At 39.5% G+C, this 18,344-nt stretch overlaps 1 protein-coding gene across 3 annotated transcripts in view; it reads right to left on the bottom strand.

Annotated features, from left to right (window-relative positions):
- Window positions 1-18,344, bottom strand: part of SLC35F2 (solute carrier family 35 member F2) — a 113,965-nt gene that overhangs the window by 54,908 nt on the left and 40,713 nt on the right. For 2 of the 3 annotated variants that reach the window (XM_059930482.1, XM_059930483.1), the window contains exons 6-7: window positions 18,153-18,205; window positions 16,931-17,085 (exon numbers count right to left, since the gene is read on the bottom strand). In XM_059930482.1, the coding sequence (XP_059786465.1) occupies window positions 16,931-17,085; window positions 18,153-18,205 (208 nt within the window). Of the gene's footprint in view, window positions 1-12,517; window positions 13,520-16,930; window positions 17,086-18,152; window positions 18,206-18,344 lie in introns of those variants that run through there. The other variant, XM_059930481.1, reaches the window with a different exon arrangement.

Raw genomic sequence — 18,344 nt, 5'->3', positions numbered from 1 at the left:
ATTACTCTATCCAGCGAAGATCTCATTCAGATTTGACAGAGAAATTAAAACCTTTACAGAAAAGCAAAAGCTAAGAGAATTCAGCACCACCAAACCAGCTTTACAACAAATGCTAAAGGAACTTCTCTAGGCAGGAAACATGAGAGAAGCAAAAGACCTACAATAACAAACCCAAAATAACTAAGAAAATGGTAATAGGAACATACATATCGATAATTACCTTAAATGTAAATGGATTAAATGCTCCAACCAAAAGACATAGACTGGCTGAATGGATACAAAAACAAGACCCATATATATGGTGTCTACAAGAGACCCACTTCAGACCTAGGGACACATACAGACTGAAAGTGAGGGGATGGAAAAAGATATTCCATGCAAATGGAAATCAAAAGAAAGCTGGAGTAGCAATTCTCATATCAGAAAAAATAGACTTTAAAACAAAGACTATTACAAGAGACAAAGAAGGACACTACATAATGATCAAGGGATCAATCCAAGAAGAAGATATAACAATTGTAAGTATTTATGTACGCAACATAGGAGTACCTCAATACATAAGGCAAATGTTAATAACCATAAAAGGGGAAATGCACAGTAACACAATCACAGTAGGGGACTTTAACACCCCACTTTCACCAATGGACAGATCATCAAAAATGAAAATAAATAAGGAAACACAAGCTTTGAATGACACATGTGACAAGATGGACTTAACTGATATTTATAGGACATTCCATCCAAAAACAACAGAATACACTTTCTTCTTTAGTGCTCATGGAACATTCTCCAGGACAGTTCATATCTTGGGTCACAAATCAAGCCTCAGTAAATATAAGAAAATTGAAATCATATCAAGCATCTTTTCTGACCACAACAATATGACACTAGATATCAATTACAAGAAAAAAACTGTAAAAGAACCAAACACATGGAGGCCAACAGTACACTACTGAATTACCAAGAGATCAGTGAAGAAATCAAAGAGGAAATCAAAAAATACCTAGAAACAAATGACAATGAAAACACAGCGACCCAAAACCTGTGGGGTGCAGCAAAAGCAGTTCTAAGGGGGAAGTTTATAGCAATACAATCCTACCTCAAGAAACAAGAAAAATCTCAAATAAACAACCTAACCTTACACCTTAAGCAATTAGAAAAAAAGAAGAAAACATACCCCAAAGTTAGCAGAAGGAAAGAAATCATAAAGACCAGATCAGAAATAAATGAAAAAGAAATGAAGGAAACAATAGCAAAGATCAATAAAACTAAAAGCTGGTTCTTTGAGAAGTTAAACAAAATTGATAAACCATTAGCCAGACTCATCAAGAAAAAAAGGGAGTAGACTCAACTCAATAGAATTAGAAATGAAAAAGGAGAAGTAACAACTGGCACTGCAGAAATACAAAGGATCAGGAGAGATTACTACAGGCAACTATATGCCAATAAAATGGACAACCTGGAAAAAATGGACAAATTCTTAGAAAAGTACCTTACAAGACTGAACCAGGAAGAAATAGAAAATATGAACAGACCAATCACAAGCACTGAAATTGAGACTGTGATTAAAAATCTTCTGACAAACTAAAGCCCAGGACCAGATGTCTTCACAGGCGAATTCTATCAAACATTTAGAGAAGAGCTAACACCTATCCTTCTCAAACTTTTCCAAAATATAGCAGAGGGAGGAACACTCCCAAACTCATTCTACAAGGCCTCCATCACCCTGATATCAAAACCAAAGATGTCACAAAGAAAAAAAACTACAGACCAATATCACTGATGAACATAGATACAAATATCCTCAACAAAATACTAGCAAGCAGAATCCAACAGCACATTAAAAGGATCATACACCATGATCAAGTGGGGTTTAGCCCAGGAATGCGAGGATTCTTCAATATACGCAAATCAATCAATGTGATACACCATATTAACAAATTGAAGGAGAAAAACCATATGATAATCTCAATAGATGCAGAAAAAGCTTTTGACAAAATTCAACACCCATTTTTGATAAAAACTCTCCAGAAAGTAGTCATAGAGGGAACCTACCTCAACATAATAAAGGCCATATATGACAAACCCGCAGCCAACATCGTTCTCAACGGTGAAAACCTGAAACCATTTCCTCTAAGATCAGGAACAAGACAAGGTTGTCCACTCTCACCACTAGTATTCAACATAGTTTTGAAAGTTTAACCATGGCAATCAGAGAAGAAAAAGAAATAAAAGGAATCCAAATCGGAAAAGAAGAGTAAAACTGTCACTGTTTGCATCCTAAAGATTTGGTAAAGTAGCAGGATGCAAAATTCGTGCACAGAAATCTCTTGCATACTTATACACTAACGATGAAAAATCTGAAAGAGAAATTAAGGAAACACTCCCATTTACCATTGCAACAAAAAGAATAAAATACCTAGGAATAAACCTACCTAAGGAGACAAAAGACCTGTATGCAGAAAACTATAAGGCACTGATGAAAGAAATTAAAGATGATACAAACAGGTGGAGAGATATACCATGTTCTTGGATTGGAAGAATCAACATTGTGAAAATGACTATACTCCCCAAAGCAATCTACAGATTCAATGCAATCCTTATCAAACTACCAATGGCATTTTTCACAGAAGTAGAACAAAACATTTCACAATTTGTATGGAAACACAAAAGACCCCAAATAGCCAAAGCAATCCTGAGAAAGAAAAACAGCTGGAGGAATCAGGCTCCTGGACTTCAGACTATACTGCAAAGCTACAGTAATCAAGATAGTATGGTACTGGCACAAAACCAGAAATATAGATCAATGGAACAGGATAGAAAGCCCAGAGATAAACCCACGCACATATGGTCACCTTATCTTTGATAAAGGAGGCAAGCATATATGGTGGAGAAAAGACAGCCTCTTCAATAAGTGGTGCTGGGAAAACTGGACAGGTACATGTAAAAGAATGAAATTAGAACACTCCCTAACACCATACACAAAAATAAACTCAAAATGGATTAAAGACCTAAATGTAAGGCCAGACACTATCAAACTCTTAGAGGAAAACATAGGCAGAACACTCTATGACATAAATCACAGCAAGATCCTTTTTGACCCAGCTCCTAGAGAAATGAAAATAAAAACAAAAATAAACAAATTGGATCTAATGAAACTTAAAAGCTTTTGCACAGCAAAGGAAACCATAAACAAGACGAAAAGACAGCCCTCAGAATGGGAGAAAATATATACAAATGAAGCAACTGACAAAGGATTAATCTCCAAAATTTACAAGCAGCTCATGCAGCTCAATACCAAAAAAACAAAGAACCCAATCCAAAAATGGGCAAAAGAGCTAAATAGACATTTCTCCAAAGAAGATATACAGATTGCCAACAGACACATGAAAGGATACTCAACATCACTTATTATTAGAGAAATGCAAATCAAAACTACAATGAGGTACCACCTCACACAAGTCAGAATGGCCATCATCAAAAAATCTACAAACAATAAATGCTGGAGAGGATGTGGAGAAAGGGGAACCCTCTTGCACTCTTGGTGGGAATGTAAATTGATACAGCCACTATGGAGAACAGTATGGAGGTTCCTTAAAAAACTAAAAATAGAACTACCATATGACACAGCAATCCCACTACTGGGCATATACCCTGAGAAAACCATTAATTCAAAAAGAGTCATGTACCACAATGTTCACTGCAGCTCTATTTACAATAGCCAGGACATGGAAGCAACCTAAGTGTCCATCACAGATGAATGGATAAAGAAGATGTGGCACATATATACAATGAAATATTACTCAGCCATAAAAAGAAACGAAATTGAGTTATTTGCAGTGAGGTGGATGGACCTAGAGTCTGTCATACAGAGTGAAGTAAGTCAGAAAGAGAAAAACAAATACCGTATGCTAACACATATATATATGGAATCTAAAACAACAAAAAAATCTAAAACAAAAAAAAATCCTTCTGAAGAACCTAGGGGCAGGACAGGAATAAAGACGCAGATGTAGAGAATGGACTTGAGGACACGGGGAGGGGGAAGGGGAAGCTGGGACGAAGTGAGAGAGTGGCATGGGCTTATATATACTACTAAATGTAAATAGATAGCTAGTGGGAAGCAGCCACATAGCACAGGGAGGTCAGCTTGGTGCTTTGTGACCACCTACAGGGTTGGGATAGGGAGGGTGGGAAGGAGACACAAGAGGGAGGGGATATGGGTATATATATATATGTATAACTGATTCACTTTGTTATGAAGCAGAAACTAACACACCATTGTAAAACAATTATACTCCAATAAAGATGTTAAAAAAAAAAAAAAGACTATTAGACAACCAGGTAATCAATACTCCCTGGCAAGATGTAGAGTATTTCCGTTATCCTAGAAAGTTCCTTCATGCCCCTTCCAATAACCCTTGTGCTGCCTTGAGGCAGCCACCGTTCCAATTTCTATTCCCATAAATTAGCTTTTGAACTTCATATAAATGGAATCATACAATATGTACTCTTTTGTTACTGACTTCTTTCACTCATATAATATTTTTTATTCATGTTATTATATTTATCAGTAGTGTATACTATTTTATTTCTGAGTGGTAGTACATTTGCAAATATACCAAAATTTATGAATCCTTTCTCCTGTTGATGGATCAATTGTTTCCAACATTTTTCTATTATGATTAAAGCTGCAGTAAGCATTCTTGTTAATGGAAGGCCACTGGACTGACAATCTCTTATCTCAAAGGGCCTCAGGTAGTAGTACCCCACATTTTAGTTAGCACAGTAGAGAAGTATGTAAGTAATGGGGGAGACCTGGTACATATGCCACTTGAACAGTTGTATCTGAGGTCAGATACTTACAAGAAAACTTCTTGAACTGGTCCTTAGACTTCTTGAAGGTAGAGAAGTAACAGAAATACAGTAGGACATTCTGAATGGAGGAATGCAGTTGCTTGTGCTACACATTTGATAGGTGAATCATTTGCTGTGTTGGTAGGAGATATAGTAATAGAAGAATACTTCCTATACCTGGCGATATTTTCCATTTGCCTGTCAGTCTGGAGACCACTGAATATGGACTTGGAGGGCTTTCGACTCCTCCAAAACCAAAAAACAAACTGAGGGTCAATTGCTAAAATCATGGCATTTAGAGTAAATTATCAATGACAAACAATTTGACAAAAGAAAAGTTGGTTGATGGAGTGCATGAAGTGCCACATTGCAAAGGATCTACCATCAGGACAATTTGGAATAGAAATGCAGGATAAGCAGTCTAGCCTACCTGGTACAAAAGTTGAATGAAAGCACCCCTCAACCATTTGGAATTGCTGAAGCCCCTGTGTTTTCAGGTAATTCAGGGAATGGGGAGAGCCCCTAAAAAGAGAACTTCTTACTAATAGGGTTTTGAGTTCTAGAATAATTCATTAGTAAAATAAATGAGACATAACTGTGCCCCCATTTTATGGAGCAGTTTATATTTGTGACATTAATAATGACAAGTTACTTTGCACTTCCTTTATTTTTGGATCTTCCTCCTTTACTGTCAACAGCAGAAACAGCTGGGTGTCTTAAGATAACAAAGAAGGTAGTGAGATTATGAAACTTGAAATAGCCAGTGTATGAAGAGAGTGACTGCAAGCCCAGGTAGGCAGAACCAGTCCCCTCAGAGGACAGTGGGCCCCAAACATTGCCAGAGGGGCAGTACCTCATGTGCTCAGCACTTGACGTGCATTCTCTCACCTAATCTTCACATTTTCAGATGAGAAAACAGAGACACACAAATGAAATCACTTGCCTGAGGCTCACTCAGCAATAGGAAGAGCCAGGATTGTACCCAGCTGTGCTCACAATCACTATGCCAGCTGCTTTGTGATCCCAAGGCTGATGGTTTCCTCCAGAAGAGCTCTCTGGTCAGGTTTGCCAATCTATTTGTGAACTCCAATTCACCCAGGAGTTTTTTGGTTTGGTTGCTTTTTGGTTAATGGTTTTTTTAAGCTGTAGATGAAGAACTCCATCTCTCTCAGGGTTTAATATAGCAGCACATTAACTATTCTGGCTGGCATTTCTAATAGTTCCCTGGGTAGCAGGCCTGTGTCTGGGAAGCAGCCAAAAACTGAAGCTCAGAACTTATTTTCAAATTCCCAAGGACTAAAAACACTCTCTGGCAAGCTTGAATGCTACCAAATCAAGTACTGTCAAATGGTTGTTCTTGAGTGTCAATGCTTAAAGCTCATAATTCTCCATGTATCTAAATAATAATTATTTAATTATATTAGGGGCAAGTACTTCTTCCACTTCTTCTTTTTGTACTTAATGCTTACTTCATTATCCAAGCTTCAGCTCAAGTCCATCTCCTCCTCCTAGTAGATGGAATCCACAGGGTTCTCTCCCTTCTCGGAGCACTCGTAGCCCTTCCTCTCTTGTCCCACTCAGTTGAAAACACATGAATTATTCCCAACTGCATTATCTATCACTGTTGAAACAGCAAAATTAGTAACGAGGGAAGAAAATTAAAAGGATAACCAAATTGAAAGGTATTGTTTTTAATTGTTATAAATTGGTCCCCAAATAGGCCTGTGGCCTTAGAATGTTCTTTAACCTTCTAAAAGGGACATTTCTCCACTTGCTACGTTAAAAGGTGAGGCAGATGATGAAGTGAAGGGGATAGAAACCATGATGTGCTTCAGTTCAACTTACTGAGCTTAATGGTAGGATAGTCAGCTGGAGAAATGTACATGTTAGAAGGTTAAAGAACATTCTAAGGCCACAGGCCTATTTGAGGGCCAAATTGATTTGTCTGTCTTTGATGATGCCCCCAGTTACTTTTCTTGAACTCATCCTAGTACCAGGGGCCTAGGACTCACACCTTCCCCAGTTTCTTCTCCCTGCCCCCTGCATCCCTGTTTGGGGGGTCTATGTGAGTGTCCTCCCATAATCTAGCCAGCCTTCCTCTAAAGGATTAGCATGTGGTCACTGAACTCCAGGCAATTTGAGAGTTCCCTGCTCTCTGCAAATAGATCTCCCAGACAGTGTCCTTTGGCCTAGCCTAGATTCCTCCTGCACTGCTCTCCACAAGGAGATGTGGACTTGAACCATGTTTCTACATCATGACCAAAGAGTTCTCAGGACTGTGCTCACCAGCCAAATTTAGCTCTCAACTAAGCCAAATCCCCCTGCTCTGGCATGTCTCACACTTTAGTTATCAGATCAGGTATTAAGACTTGACCCTCCCCCTCCTACTGAATGCTCTAAATTGATGGGAGACCAAATAAATTTTGTATACCAACTGTATCCAAGTAAAGTCACTATATACAGGCATATCTTGGAGATATTACGGATTTGATTCCAGTCCTCTGCAATAGAGCAAATATCACAATAAAGCAAGTCACACAATTTTTTCTGGTTTCCCAGTGCATATAAAAGTTACATGTAGTCAGTTAAGTATGCAATAGTATTGTATCTAAGAAAACAATGTATATAGCTTAATTTTAAAGTACTTTATTGCTAAAAAGTGCTAAGCATCATCAGAGGCTTCAGCAAGTCTTAATCAGTTTGCTGGTGGAGGGTCTTGCCTCAGTGTTGATGGCTGCCAACTGATCAGGGTGGTGGTTGCTAAAGTTTGGGGTGGCCATGGCAATTTCTTTTTTTTTTTTTTTTTTTTTTTTTTTTTTTTTAAACGTTTTTTGTTTTTAATTTATTTATTTTTGGCTGTGTTCGGTCTTCGTTTCTGTGCGAGGGCTTTCTCTAGTTGCGGCAAGCGGGGGCCACTCCTCATCGCGGTGCGCGGGCCTCTCACTATCGCGGCCTCTCTTGTTGCGGAGCACAGGCTCCAGACACGCAGGCTCAGCAGTTGTGGCTCACGGGCCCAGTCGCTCCGCGGAACATGGGATCTTCCCAGACCAGGGCTCGAACCCGTGTCCCCTGCATTGGCAGGCAGACCCCCAACCACTGCGCCACCAGGGAAGCCCGCAATTTCTTAATATAAGGCAACAATGAAGTTTGCTGCATCACTTTACTCTTACTTTCATGAATGATTTCTCTGTAGCATGCAATGCTGTTTGATAGCATTTTACCCACAGTAAAACTTGTTTCAAAAAGACCTCTAATAAGAGAGTCAGCCTGTCCTTTGAAGCTTTGAAGCCAGGCAATGATTTCTCCTCTCTAGCTATGGAAAGTCCTAGATGGCATCTTCTTCCAGCAGAAGGCTCTTTCATCTACATTGAAAATCTGTTTAGAGGAGCCACATTCATGAATTATCTTAGCTAATCTTTTGGATAACTTGCTGCAGCTTCTACATCAGCACTTACTGAGTCACCTTGCACTTTCATGTTATGGAGATGGCTTCTTGTCTTAAACCTCATGAACCAACCTCTGTCAACTGCAAACTTTTCTTCTGCAGCTTCCTAACCTGTATCAGCCTTCACAGAATTGAAGAGAGTTAGGGCTTTGCTCTGGATTGGTCTTTGGTTTAAGGGAATGTTGTAACTGGTTTGATCTATCCAGGCCACCAAAATTTTCGGCATATCAGCAATAAGGCTGTTTCGCTTTTTTATCATTCATGTGTTCACTGGAGTAGCACATAATTTCCTTCAAGAACTTTTCCTCTGCAGTCATGACTTGGCTGTTTGGCTCAAGAAGCCTAGTTTTTTCAGCTTTCAACATGCCTTCCTCACTAAGCTTAATCATTTCTAGCTTTTGATTTAAAGTGAGAGACATGTGACTCTTCCTTTCGCTTGAACACTTAGAGGCCACTGTAGGGTTATTAATAGACCAAATTTCAATATTATTGTGTCTCAGGGAATAGTGAGGCTTAGGGAGAGAGACAGGAGAATGGCTGGTTGGTGGAATAGTCAGAATACTCACAACATTTATCAATTAAATTCACTATCTTATATGGGCACAGTTCATGGCACCTGAAACAATTACAACAGTAATACCAAAGATCACTGATCACAGATCACCATGACAAATATATAATAACAAAAAAATTGAAATATCGTGAGAATTACCAAAATGTGACACAGAAACATGAAGTAAGCAAATGCTGTTGGAAAAAATGGTGCTAATATACTTGCTCAATGCAGGGTTGCCACAAACCTTCAACTTGTAAAAAAACGTGATATCAGCAAAACACAATAAAGCAAGTACAATAAAATGGGGTATGCCTGTACACTTAATCCAACAGCTGGACTAGGAAACTGAAGTTCTACAGAAATGTCTCTGGATGTGTGTCAGGGGTGAGGGCAGATTCCCTGAAACTGCTGCAATCAATCTTATCAACAACTGCAATTTCTGGAAAAATAAGATGTTGGGGGGAGTGGTCTACGTAGGAGTTGGTGATGGTGGTGTGTGTGTCTGTGTGTGTCCTATCATGTAAAGGTACCTGTACTGGACATTTTATGAAGACCAAGGTGGATAAGGTCCCACATGGGACCACAAGACCAAAGTCAGAATATGAATCTGAAAGAATGTGAAACACTCAGGGAAAAGTGGAAAAGCACTGTCACCAAGCAGAAAGAAGGCAACATCTGAGGTCAACGAAAGTGGGACTCCAAGCTCCGGCTACTACCACTGCAAGTCCTCTACATCTCACCTGGTATATAGAGTCTGGCCTCCCCATTGGGCAGGCTGTGAAGAATAGCTCATTGAGTGATGATTATATGGCACCATCTGAATGCTTGTTATGGTAAGTTGGAGCCAATAATTTTTCAAATGGCCCATGTTTTTTATTCGTATCATTTCTCTCCCCTTTCCAATTTTCTTCTCCAGAAGTGTCTGCACTTTAAGATTGCTAAAGAGGGCAATATTTAAACCAGGAATAAAGTGTATGAAGAAAGCATTGGGGGAAGAAACTTTGGGACATTAAATCCTACAGGTAAAATTTTGCTATCCTAAAGAGGCTTTACTCCTCTCGATATTCCACATATATATAGCCAGACTTCTCAAAACACTCTTTATAAAAATACTATTGAAAAAAAAAATACTATTGAAGAACTGCATGTTCAGCATTACCTAATTTCCTCATAAATCTCTAGTCTTTTAATAAGCTAAGTGGCTATTTGCTGAATTTCCCTTATTTATTGGTATCTTTTGAGGGCTGAGGATATATCCAGATACTAAGTGATTAAATGTGCATGAAAATGGTACATCACCATAATAATGACAGAAAAGAGAATCGTGACTAGGCATATAGAAGACCTCACAGAGATGCATGTCGACAGCTTCTTAAAAGGGCAGGCTCCAGAGCCGCAGAGAAAACTGCACCATCAAGCTAGTTTTTACAGGAAAATCTTCCCAGGTCCTCTCATTGGAGGTGCATTCCACAGGGACTACGGCCCCCTCAGAACTCAGTTTCAAGAAGCAGTGGGAACTTCAGGCCGCCGACTAAACTGAAGGGAATCCTGGATCCTGTATTCACTTTAGCCACCAAACTATGACCTGCAAAGGATATTTCAACTTTTCTGGCACCTGCATTCTTCAACAGTTAATCAAAGGCAATCCCTGCTGAGGACAGTCATCATAATACCCTCTTTTAAAACAAAACACTTTGATTTAACAGAACGTTATGGAGGCACTACAAAATGAAAGATTATGTCACAGGTCTTTTTTATAATTGTTAAAGCGCCACCTGCTGGAAATACTGATCTTACATACCAATTCTCTGTGAGACACTGGTATCAGAAAGATGAGAAATGTTAACTACTCATCCACAAAAGAGAACCTAGATTCAAAATGCAAATAACAAAAATGGCTCCAGCAAAGCCCTCTCTTCTTACAGTGTTACCACAGTCCAATTGCACAATTTATTACCCCTATACAACACTAGGGAATGACCTAGCAACTCTATTATATTATTCAGCAGGATTTTTTTTTTAATGGCACGAATATCTACAAAAAATATAGAAAAATCAATATTGCTCTAATAGGCTGAGAAAGAATTTATAGGAGGTTTTCAACTTAAGAACGTGTTGTGTTTCAAAAGCTTGTGTGTCGGGCTTCCCTGGTGGCCAGTGGTTAAGGATCCACCTGCCAATGCAGGGGACATGTGTTTGAGCCCTGGTCCGGGAACCCATATTCCACGGAGCAACTAAGTCCGTGCGCCACAACTACTGAGCCTGTGCTCTAGAGCCTGTGAGCCACAACTACTGAGCCCGTGCACCACAACTACTGAAGCCCACACACCTAGAGCCCGTGCTCCTCAACAAGAGAAGCCACCGCAGTGAGAAGCCTGTGCACCGCAACGAAGAGTGGCTCCCACTCGCCACAACTAGAGGAAAGCCCGTGCGCAGCAACAAAGACCCAATGCAGCCAAAAATAAATAAATAAATAAATAAATAAATAAATAAATAAATAAATAAATAAATAAAAAAGAAGCTTGTGTGTAAGCCAGATGTTTGAAAACATATATTCCATGAAAGTGGTATTATGCAGGCTGGTTAAACTGACAGTCTTCACAACTTCCTTAAACCTTGCACAGCCTTGCAGTACTATTATTTAGTTGCTGAATGTCATTCATAGCATTGCTTCTTTGGAACATTATTCTGAGTTTTAATTTGGGATGCCCAGATTGGAACTCCTCTGCCCCTTTCCAAAGGGAGCAAGCAAGGGGAAACACCAGGATTAAGGGTGATGGGTAGAAAGAGAGCAGGGTAGGATAACTTACTCCCTACAGACATGTATCTGCATAAAAGGCCTTACTTTAGATCAGTCTCCCCTTAAACGTTCTGAACTGAGACCAAAGACAAAGTTCATTTAATAATCACTCAAGAAGTAAGATGAGCAAAGGACTAGAAAGATGCTAAAAGGCTGTTGACCTGGAAGAGCTCAACCCGTGGTGAGGAGAGGCAGGTAAACAGCAACACCTCAATTCAATAAGTGCTACGAGGAAGGGCCCTGTGAACCTAGAGGAGGTGGGGGACCCAGCCCAGATGGCCTAAAAAAGGCTTCATAGTAGAGATGACATTTGAGCTTAGCCTTGACAGACATGTGGGATATTGTCACCTGAGATTCTCTACTTCACCACTATCCCTATATATACAAGTTTATTATTAAGCAAGATATTTTAAGAAATAATCAGTGTATTAATCAAACTGGAAGTCTTCCCCAAAAGGCGAAACATTTTAACATAATCTTTTTCCATTCACTGACAGTTGTTAATGGTAAGGAGTGAAAAACAAACATCAGTTTTAATTGGCTGCAGGAAGTGAAAGGTTATTTCACTCAAAAAGGTTTTTTAAAAAACCCATTAAGGTAATTCAAAAATTTTAAATGTTTATTCCAGCAAATGATCTGGGAGCTTACTCTGATTTCCCCTCCATTCTGGCAGAGCCCCAAATAGATAGGTTTGCTTCGCCTTAAGAAGACATGATTCTGAAAAGTTGGATATGAGGAAATCTTGAATATATTAAGTCATTTAAAATCCACAAGGGGAATTAAGTAATCAAAAAAACCACACAGTAAATATATTTCCATGAAATCAAAATCTTTTAATAATATGAACACTTACCCTCAATTTCTTTATTATATTTTTACCTAAAAAAGTTTACATACAGAGTTTTTGTAAAGTGTCATACTAGTAGTTGATATCATAATGATGCTACATATTAATACTCTGTATTGAAGAAGTATCATAAAAATCTCATGGCACATTATTTGCTAAGAAGTAGCATAATAACAATTGGGAGAAGGTTCCTAGGTTTACTGTACTCTACTTTATGGCTTCTATGGTACTCACAGTTGTATCCCAGGATTTCTCAAGTACTGCCCCACCCATGTTCCCAACATGTGCAATCAGTCACCAGACCTCACCTAGTGGCCTAAAGGCCACGAGGCTCGTACAAGGACAATAACTGCCTCAGCAGGACAAAACTCAGATGCCTCCAAATGAGGAAACCTACTCCAAAACCATCCTGGGCTGCCCCTCCTCCTGACTACCCAGCCCAGCCTGGACAGCCTGCTTTCAGGCTCTGTCCTGAGGCTGGCTCACACCCAGGTATCTATCCAATCCTGCTTTCCTACTTCTACCTCTAAGACCCCAGTGTGGGCCCCACTCCTTGTCTCCCTGACACTAATAGGTATTGGCCCTCAAGCACACAGAAACACAATTCTGGCCTTGGCTTCTGCCCTATTTTGGAATTTCTATTTTTGATACATTATTTTGAATTCCTTTGTAAAATCTAACCACTGGATCCAATCCAATGTTACTGAGTATTCACTCTGAGTCTGATAATTTTCCAAGTATCCCAAGGCAGTAGGCTCTGCTTTATCCAGGTGACAGCTTCCAGCTTCCCAGGAAACCCCAGGTGTACGTGTGTGCCTTCTTCTCCAGCTACAAGACTGCAGAGTGGGCCTCCTGGAGGTTCTCCTCAAGCTTCAGTCCCAGGTTGTCGATTCCAATGCTGGTGACTGGTGGCATGCTGCTTTCAGCCAGCTCTGCAGTGCGTGTCGGGGTGGAGCAGTACAGAATGAACCCCACCATGATGACGGTGAAAGAGAGGATGTAGAGTCCTGAAAACTAGGAGGAGATAATAGGCTATGGACAGTGCTCCCTCACATACACATCTTTGCTGCTGCCTTTTGTCAACGGAGATTTGAGGGTTACCTTCTCATAATTTTTTTTTCTGAAAGTTGCCCTAGGAGATGCTAATGACCAAAACCGTCCTGTGTGTGTGTACTGGTGAATGTGTGAGCTCTGCCCCCATCACCCACCACATTAGCCAACTGGATTCTTGGATGTTTAGGAAATGGACTTTTGCCTTTCTCTGTGATAACTCAGCTGCATCCCACCTCACAACTAGTCCCACTTACTTAGTGGAGAGACTAAAATTTTAGCATGGTACCATGAGAGACCCAGATTCAGACCCTAGGCACAGCTTACAACACTGGTGTGAAACAATAAGAAAACAGAATGGTTTGGAGAAGGAGAAGAGAAAGAAGATGAGAGAGAAGAAAAAGTAAGACACACTCCCAGGCTTCCCTGGTGGTTCAGTGGTTGGGAATCTGCCTGCCAATGCAGGGGACACGGGTTCGAGCCCTGGTTCGGGAGGATCCCACATGCCACAGAGCAACTACGCCCGTGCGCCACAAATACTGAGCCTGCGCTCTAGAGCCCGTGAGCCACAACTACTGAGCTCGCGTGCTACAACTACTGAAGCCCACGCTCCTAGAGCCTGTGCTTCGCAACAAGAGAAGCCACCGCAATAAGAAGCCCACACGCCGCAATGAAGAGTAGCCCCCACTGGCCGCAACTAGAGAACAGCCTGCGCACAGCAACGAAGACCCAATGCAGCCAAAAATAAGTGAATAAAATAAATTAATTAAAAAAAAAAGACACACTCCCAAAGGTAGAAGGAAAAAATGAAATGGGTTTTGAAATGAGTATTAAGTAGATTACAGTCATCTCCAGGTATGGGCTTCTATGGGTCACTGTTGGCTTCAACATGTTAATGTTTCATAGATGCTCAATTACTTCTTAACCTTAAACCATTAGAACTTTTTAAGGAATGGAATAGCCACAGCCCTCCTCAAAGCTGGAAGGCCTCCACTGGATTCAGTGATGATGCAAAGCCAGTGATAATGTCAACCGGAGCAGCAGCCAAACTAATTTCCTCCACAGGTTTCATTCTTGGATCCAATCTCAGCACAGCACCCAGCACATAGCTCGTATTGAATAAATGTTTTTTTGGGGGGGAAAAATGATTCAGAAAAGATTAAAGGGAGTTAAAGCTATGTAGAGTACCCTAAACTTTTAAAGTCAGTATCATGAAGGTCAATCATGCTCTCCAATAGAATGTTCACTGTTACCTGTGGGAAAACCTAAGTAACTTATTCAAAACATGTCCTGTTTGGTTTGGTGGTTTTAAACGTTTATAAGAAAAAAGTATCTTTTTCCTCTTAAGAAGGCACATGATTAAATGGAGGCACCTTTATTAGAAGAGAGAGACTCTGAGGGAGTGAGATAATAAGTCTCCTGAATCAGAGGCTGTTTTTTAAATTTTACCCTTTGTGTCTGGATCTATACAGGAAATTTCTTGTGGCTACTCTGTTCAGTGAGTATTTACTCAAGATCAATCCAGAGGAGGCAGAGTCTGACACCAATGAATACAGAAATTGTTTAATGTCTTTTTCAACTGTGTTTCAAAATATCAGAGCCAAAGTTATTTTAGATACTATAATTTCTTTAAATTAGTGACATATTGAACTTATGATTCTGTCTTTAAAAATTTCTTCTAAGATCCTAGATATCGTCATTATGCTCTGAATGATTTCCCACCTCTGTAATTTACTCTGAAGATCACAGCAGACCTCCTCTTTGCTCTACAAGTCTTGAAACAGCCTTTGACCAAAAAGAATAAAATCTGATATGGTTATGAGTGAGCTGCTAGACATTTAGGGACAAAGAAACATAAAGCAAAAGAACTGCAAAGGAACTTATAGTTTGCATGTTCCACTTTTGAGAGTAATAGTATGAGTCATGTGGCCAAAAAAAATGGCACAAAAGAAGGCTTTTTCTCATTAAAGTTAATACAGTTAAAAAGCAAATATCTACATTAAGGGATCTTATAATAGTCAGGTAGCGACAAGTGTACTTTCACTTTGAAGCTTTTATTTCTTTAACCTTACTTCCTCCTTGGACATTATTTTACTAATAAGGGAAAAGTAAAAGTTAAACTACTAAAGCTACCTCAATATGTTTAGTTTAAAAAAAAAAAAAAGCACAGGTAAGAGGGGTCAAATGTTATACTGCAGAGCTCTCAAGCTTTCTCTGGGTATGGGTAGCCATCAACTGGCCTTGAACTGCAGAATAAAAACACCATGGTCCCCTAGTGGTGGCCATGTGAAATGCAAGAACAGCACCACAGAACAGCTAACTCACTTTTTTTTAAACTCACTTTTAAGGCCCACTTTGTACCCCTTAATGATTGCTATCATAGAAAAAAAAAATCTAGGGCTGTCAGGATCACTTCCCTGATTCACTTTGACATTTGTTACTTTTTAATGATGCCACCAAAAAGCTATAAATACTTCTTCAGTCTTAGTTCAGGAATACCTTAACCAGCAAGTTTGCCAAGATAACAGCTGGTTCCTGTGACATGTAAAAGCAAAAATGGTTTATGTTTCTTAAGCAGAAATTTCTGAGAACACACTGAACTAGGCATTGTGAGTTCCTGGCCAATTCCTGGGAACAGTGTAAATCAGTGCCAAGCAATTTCCACCCAGATACAAAATTTTATACGGATAAAGAAATATAGTTGCTATCCCCAGCTAAAACCAAAATTATCAAGCAACAGCCGACATTCTAACTATTTGTTCAAATGACTGTAATAGCAGCCAAGTCAACAAGCTTTATACTATGGAAAGATGGATTTCTTTCTTTTTTTAAAAAAATAAATTTATTTATTTATTTATTTTTGGCTGTTTTGGGTCTTTGTTGCTGCACGCGGGCTTTCTCTAGTTGCAGCAAGCGGGGGCTACTCTTCGTTGTGGCGCGCGGGCTTCTCTTGTTGCGGAGCATGGGCTCTAGGTGCACGGGCTTCAGTTGTTGTGGCTCACGGGCTCAGTAGTTGTAGCTCACAGGCTCTAGAGCACAGGCTCAGTAGTTGTGGCACACGGGCTTGGTTGCTCCGCGGCATGTGAGATCTTACTGGACCCGGGCTTGAACCCGTGTCACCTGCATTGGCAGGCAGATTCTTAACCACTGTGCCACCAGGGAAGTCCCAGAAAGATGGATTTCTAAGGCAGTAGTTCTCAAAGCAAGACTCTTACAATAACACTAACATGCTATTTGCCTGGAGTGAGAGTGTCCAAAGAAATTCTTGTCAAGAAGATGAGAAGGTTTCATTTTGGGATCTAAAATCTTAAAGAAACCCATTACTTCTTTTAAACCAAACAAGTGTTCTGATTTGAACAAGATCTATTTGCTCACCTTATAGCCAAACAGAAAGAGTCCAAAGAAGAGACTGTAGAGGTCAGCTGTCAGGATGCCCAGGTTGACAGAAGTGGCACTAGTGACTTTAATCACCAGTGGCATGAAGCTGTACAGGCAAAACATACAGAGGGCAAATGCTACAAACAGCAGGGCTGTGAAAAAAATGGAATATCTATTGTTATAGGAAGAAACCAAAAGTTAAAGGTGCTGTGCTTTTAAAGCTTGACTGATATATAAAATTCCCTGATCCTTTAACATACTATCCACAAAGCCCCTTGTTAACAGTAAGCATTGCAAATGAGACATACAAAGCTCTCAGGAAAAAAATAATAACAAGATATGATGAAGAACTTAAAAAATTCAACAGAGTGTTAGATGATCAAGGCCATAGAATCTTGCTTATGGTGTAAGTCAACAGCTCTTATCACCCCATGTTATCCATGTGCCCAGGGCAGAGAGATGCCAATGATAAAAGGCATCATGGTTGGACATGATTTGTGTGGTTGAATCAAAATAAAGTATTTTTAGGATATCAAAGATAGTCGTTAGGCCCATTATCTTTTGTACATCTCATAAGAGCTAGTCATGTGGGTGCTGAGAGATAACTAGTTATAGCAGTTATCTCTGCTTCACAACCACTTCCCCAACCTCGCTCAACACACACACACACACACACACACACACACACACAGAGGCAATCTAAGTTATTTACTTGAATGAAATCATCCAAGCACAGTAAATGAATTTCAATGACACTTCATGTAGTACTTAATTTCTTTCCACGCATCATTAAATAAGGTTCAAATCTTTCTTATCAGATGAGAGTAGCAATGGAACGTGGTGGTGATGACACACCATCAGATTATTCAGGTTAATACTTCACAAATTACATCAAGCAGACAACCTTCACAAGAAGTCTGCGGACTCGAGATACAGATCTAGTTGAAAGTTAGTGTGACCAAAGGTCAGTCTTGTTCAGAATTCCTAGTAAAGAAAGGCTATTCCTGAAGATAAAGATTAAGGATTAACTTTTATGGGGGGGTTTATTTACAAGTTCTCAGGGAAAACTCAATGTAAACCACTATAGTTCTCTGTGTACTAACTTACTCTGTGATTTTATATAAAAATGTCTAAATAGTATTACTAAAATGAAGTATTTATTTCTTGATGTGTGTCAGTTAGGGGAAAGACTAACAAGAATTATTATGTATGTACATACCAATTTTCCAGTCCCAGTGAATGCCGGCAATATCCTTATATTCCACAATCAATCTGTGATTAAAACAAGAGGTCACAGAGAGATCTTTATACTACTTTTCACTATTTTATAAGCAATTAAATTGCTTCAAGCTTTAAGTACTTCAAGGTGATTAATTATGTTGACTTTTGAATTTTTCTTAGAGTATAAAAA

This window comes from Balaenoptera ricei, chromosome 8, assembly GCF_028023285.1.
Source record: "Balaenoptera ricei isolate mBalRic1 chromosome 8, mBalRic1.hap2, whole genome shotgun sequence".
Lineage (NCBI taxonomy): Eukaryota > Metazoa > Chordata > Mammalia > Artiodactyla > Balaenopteridae > Balaenoptera > Balaenoptera ricei.
This window is presented reverse-complemented; position numbering and strand designations above follow the sequence as displayed.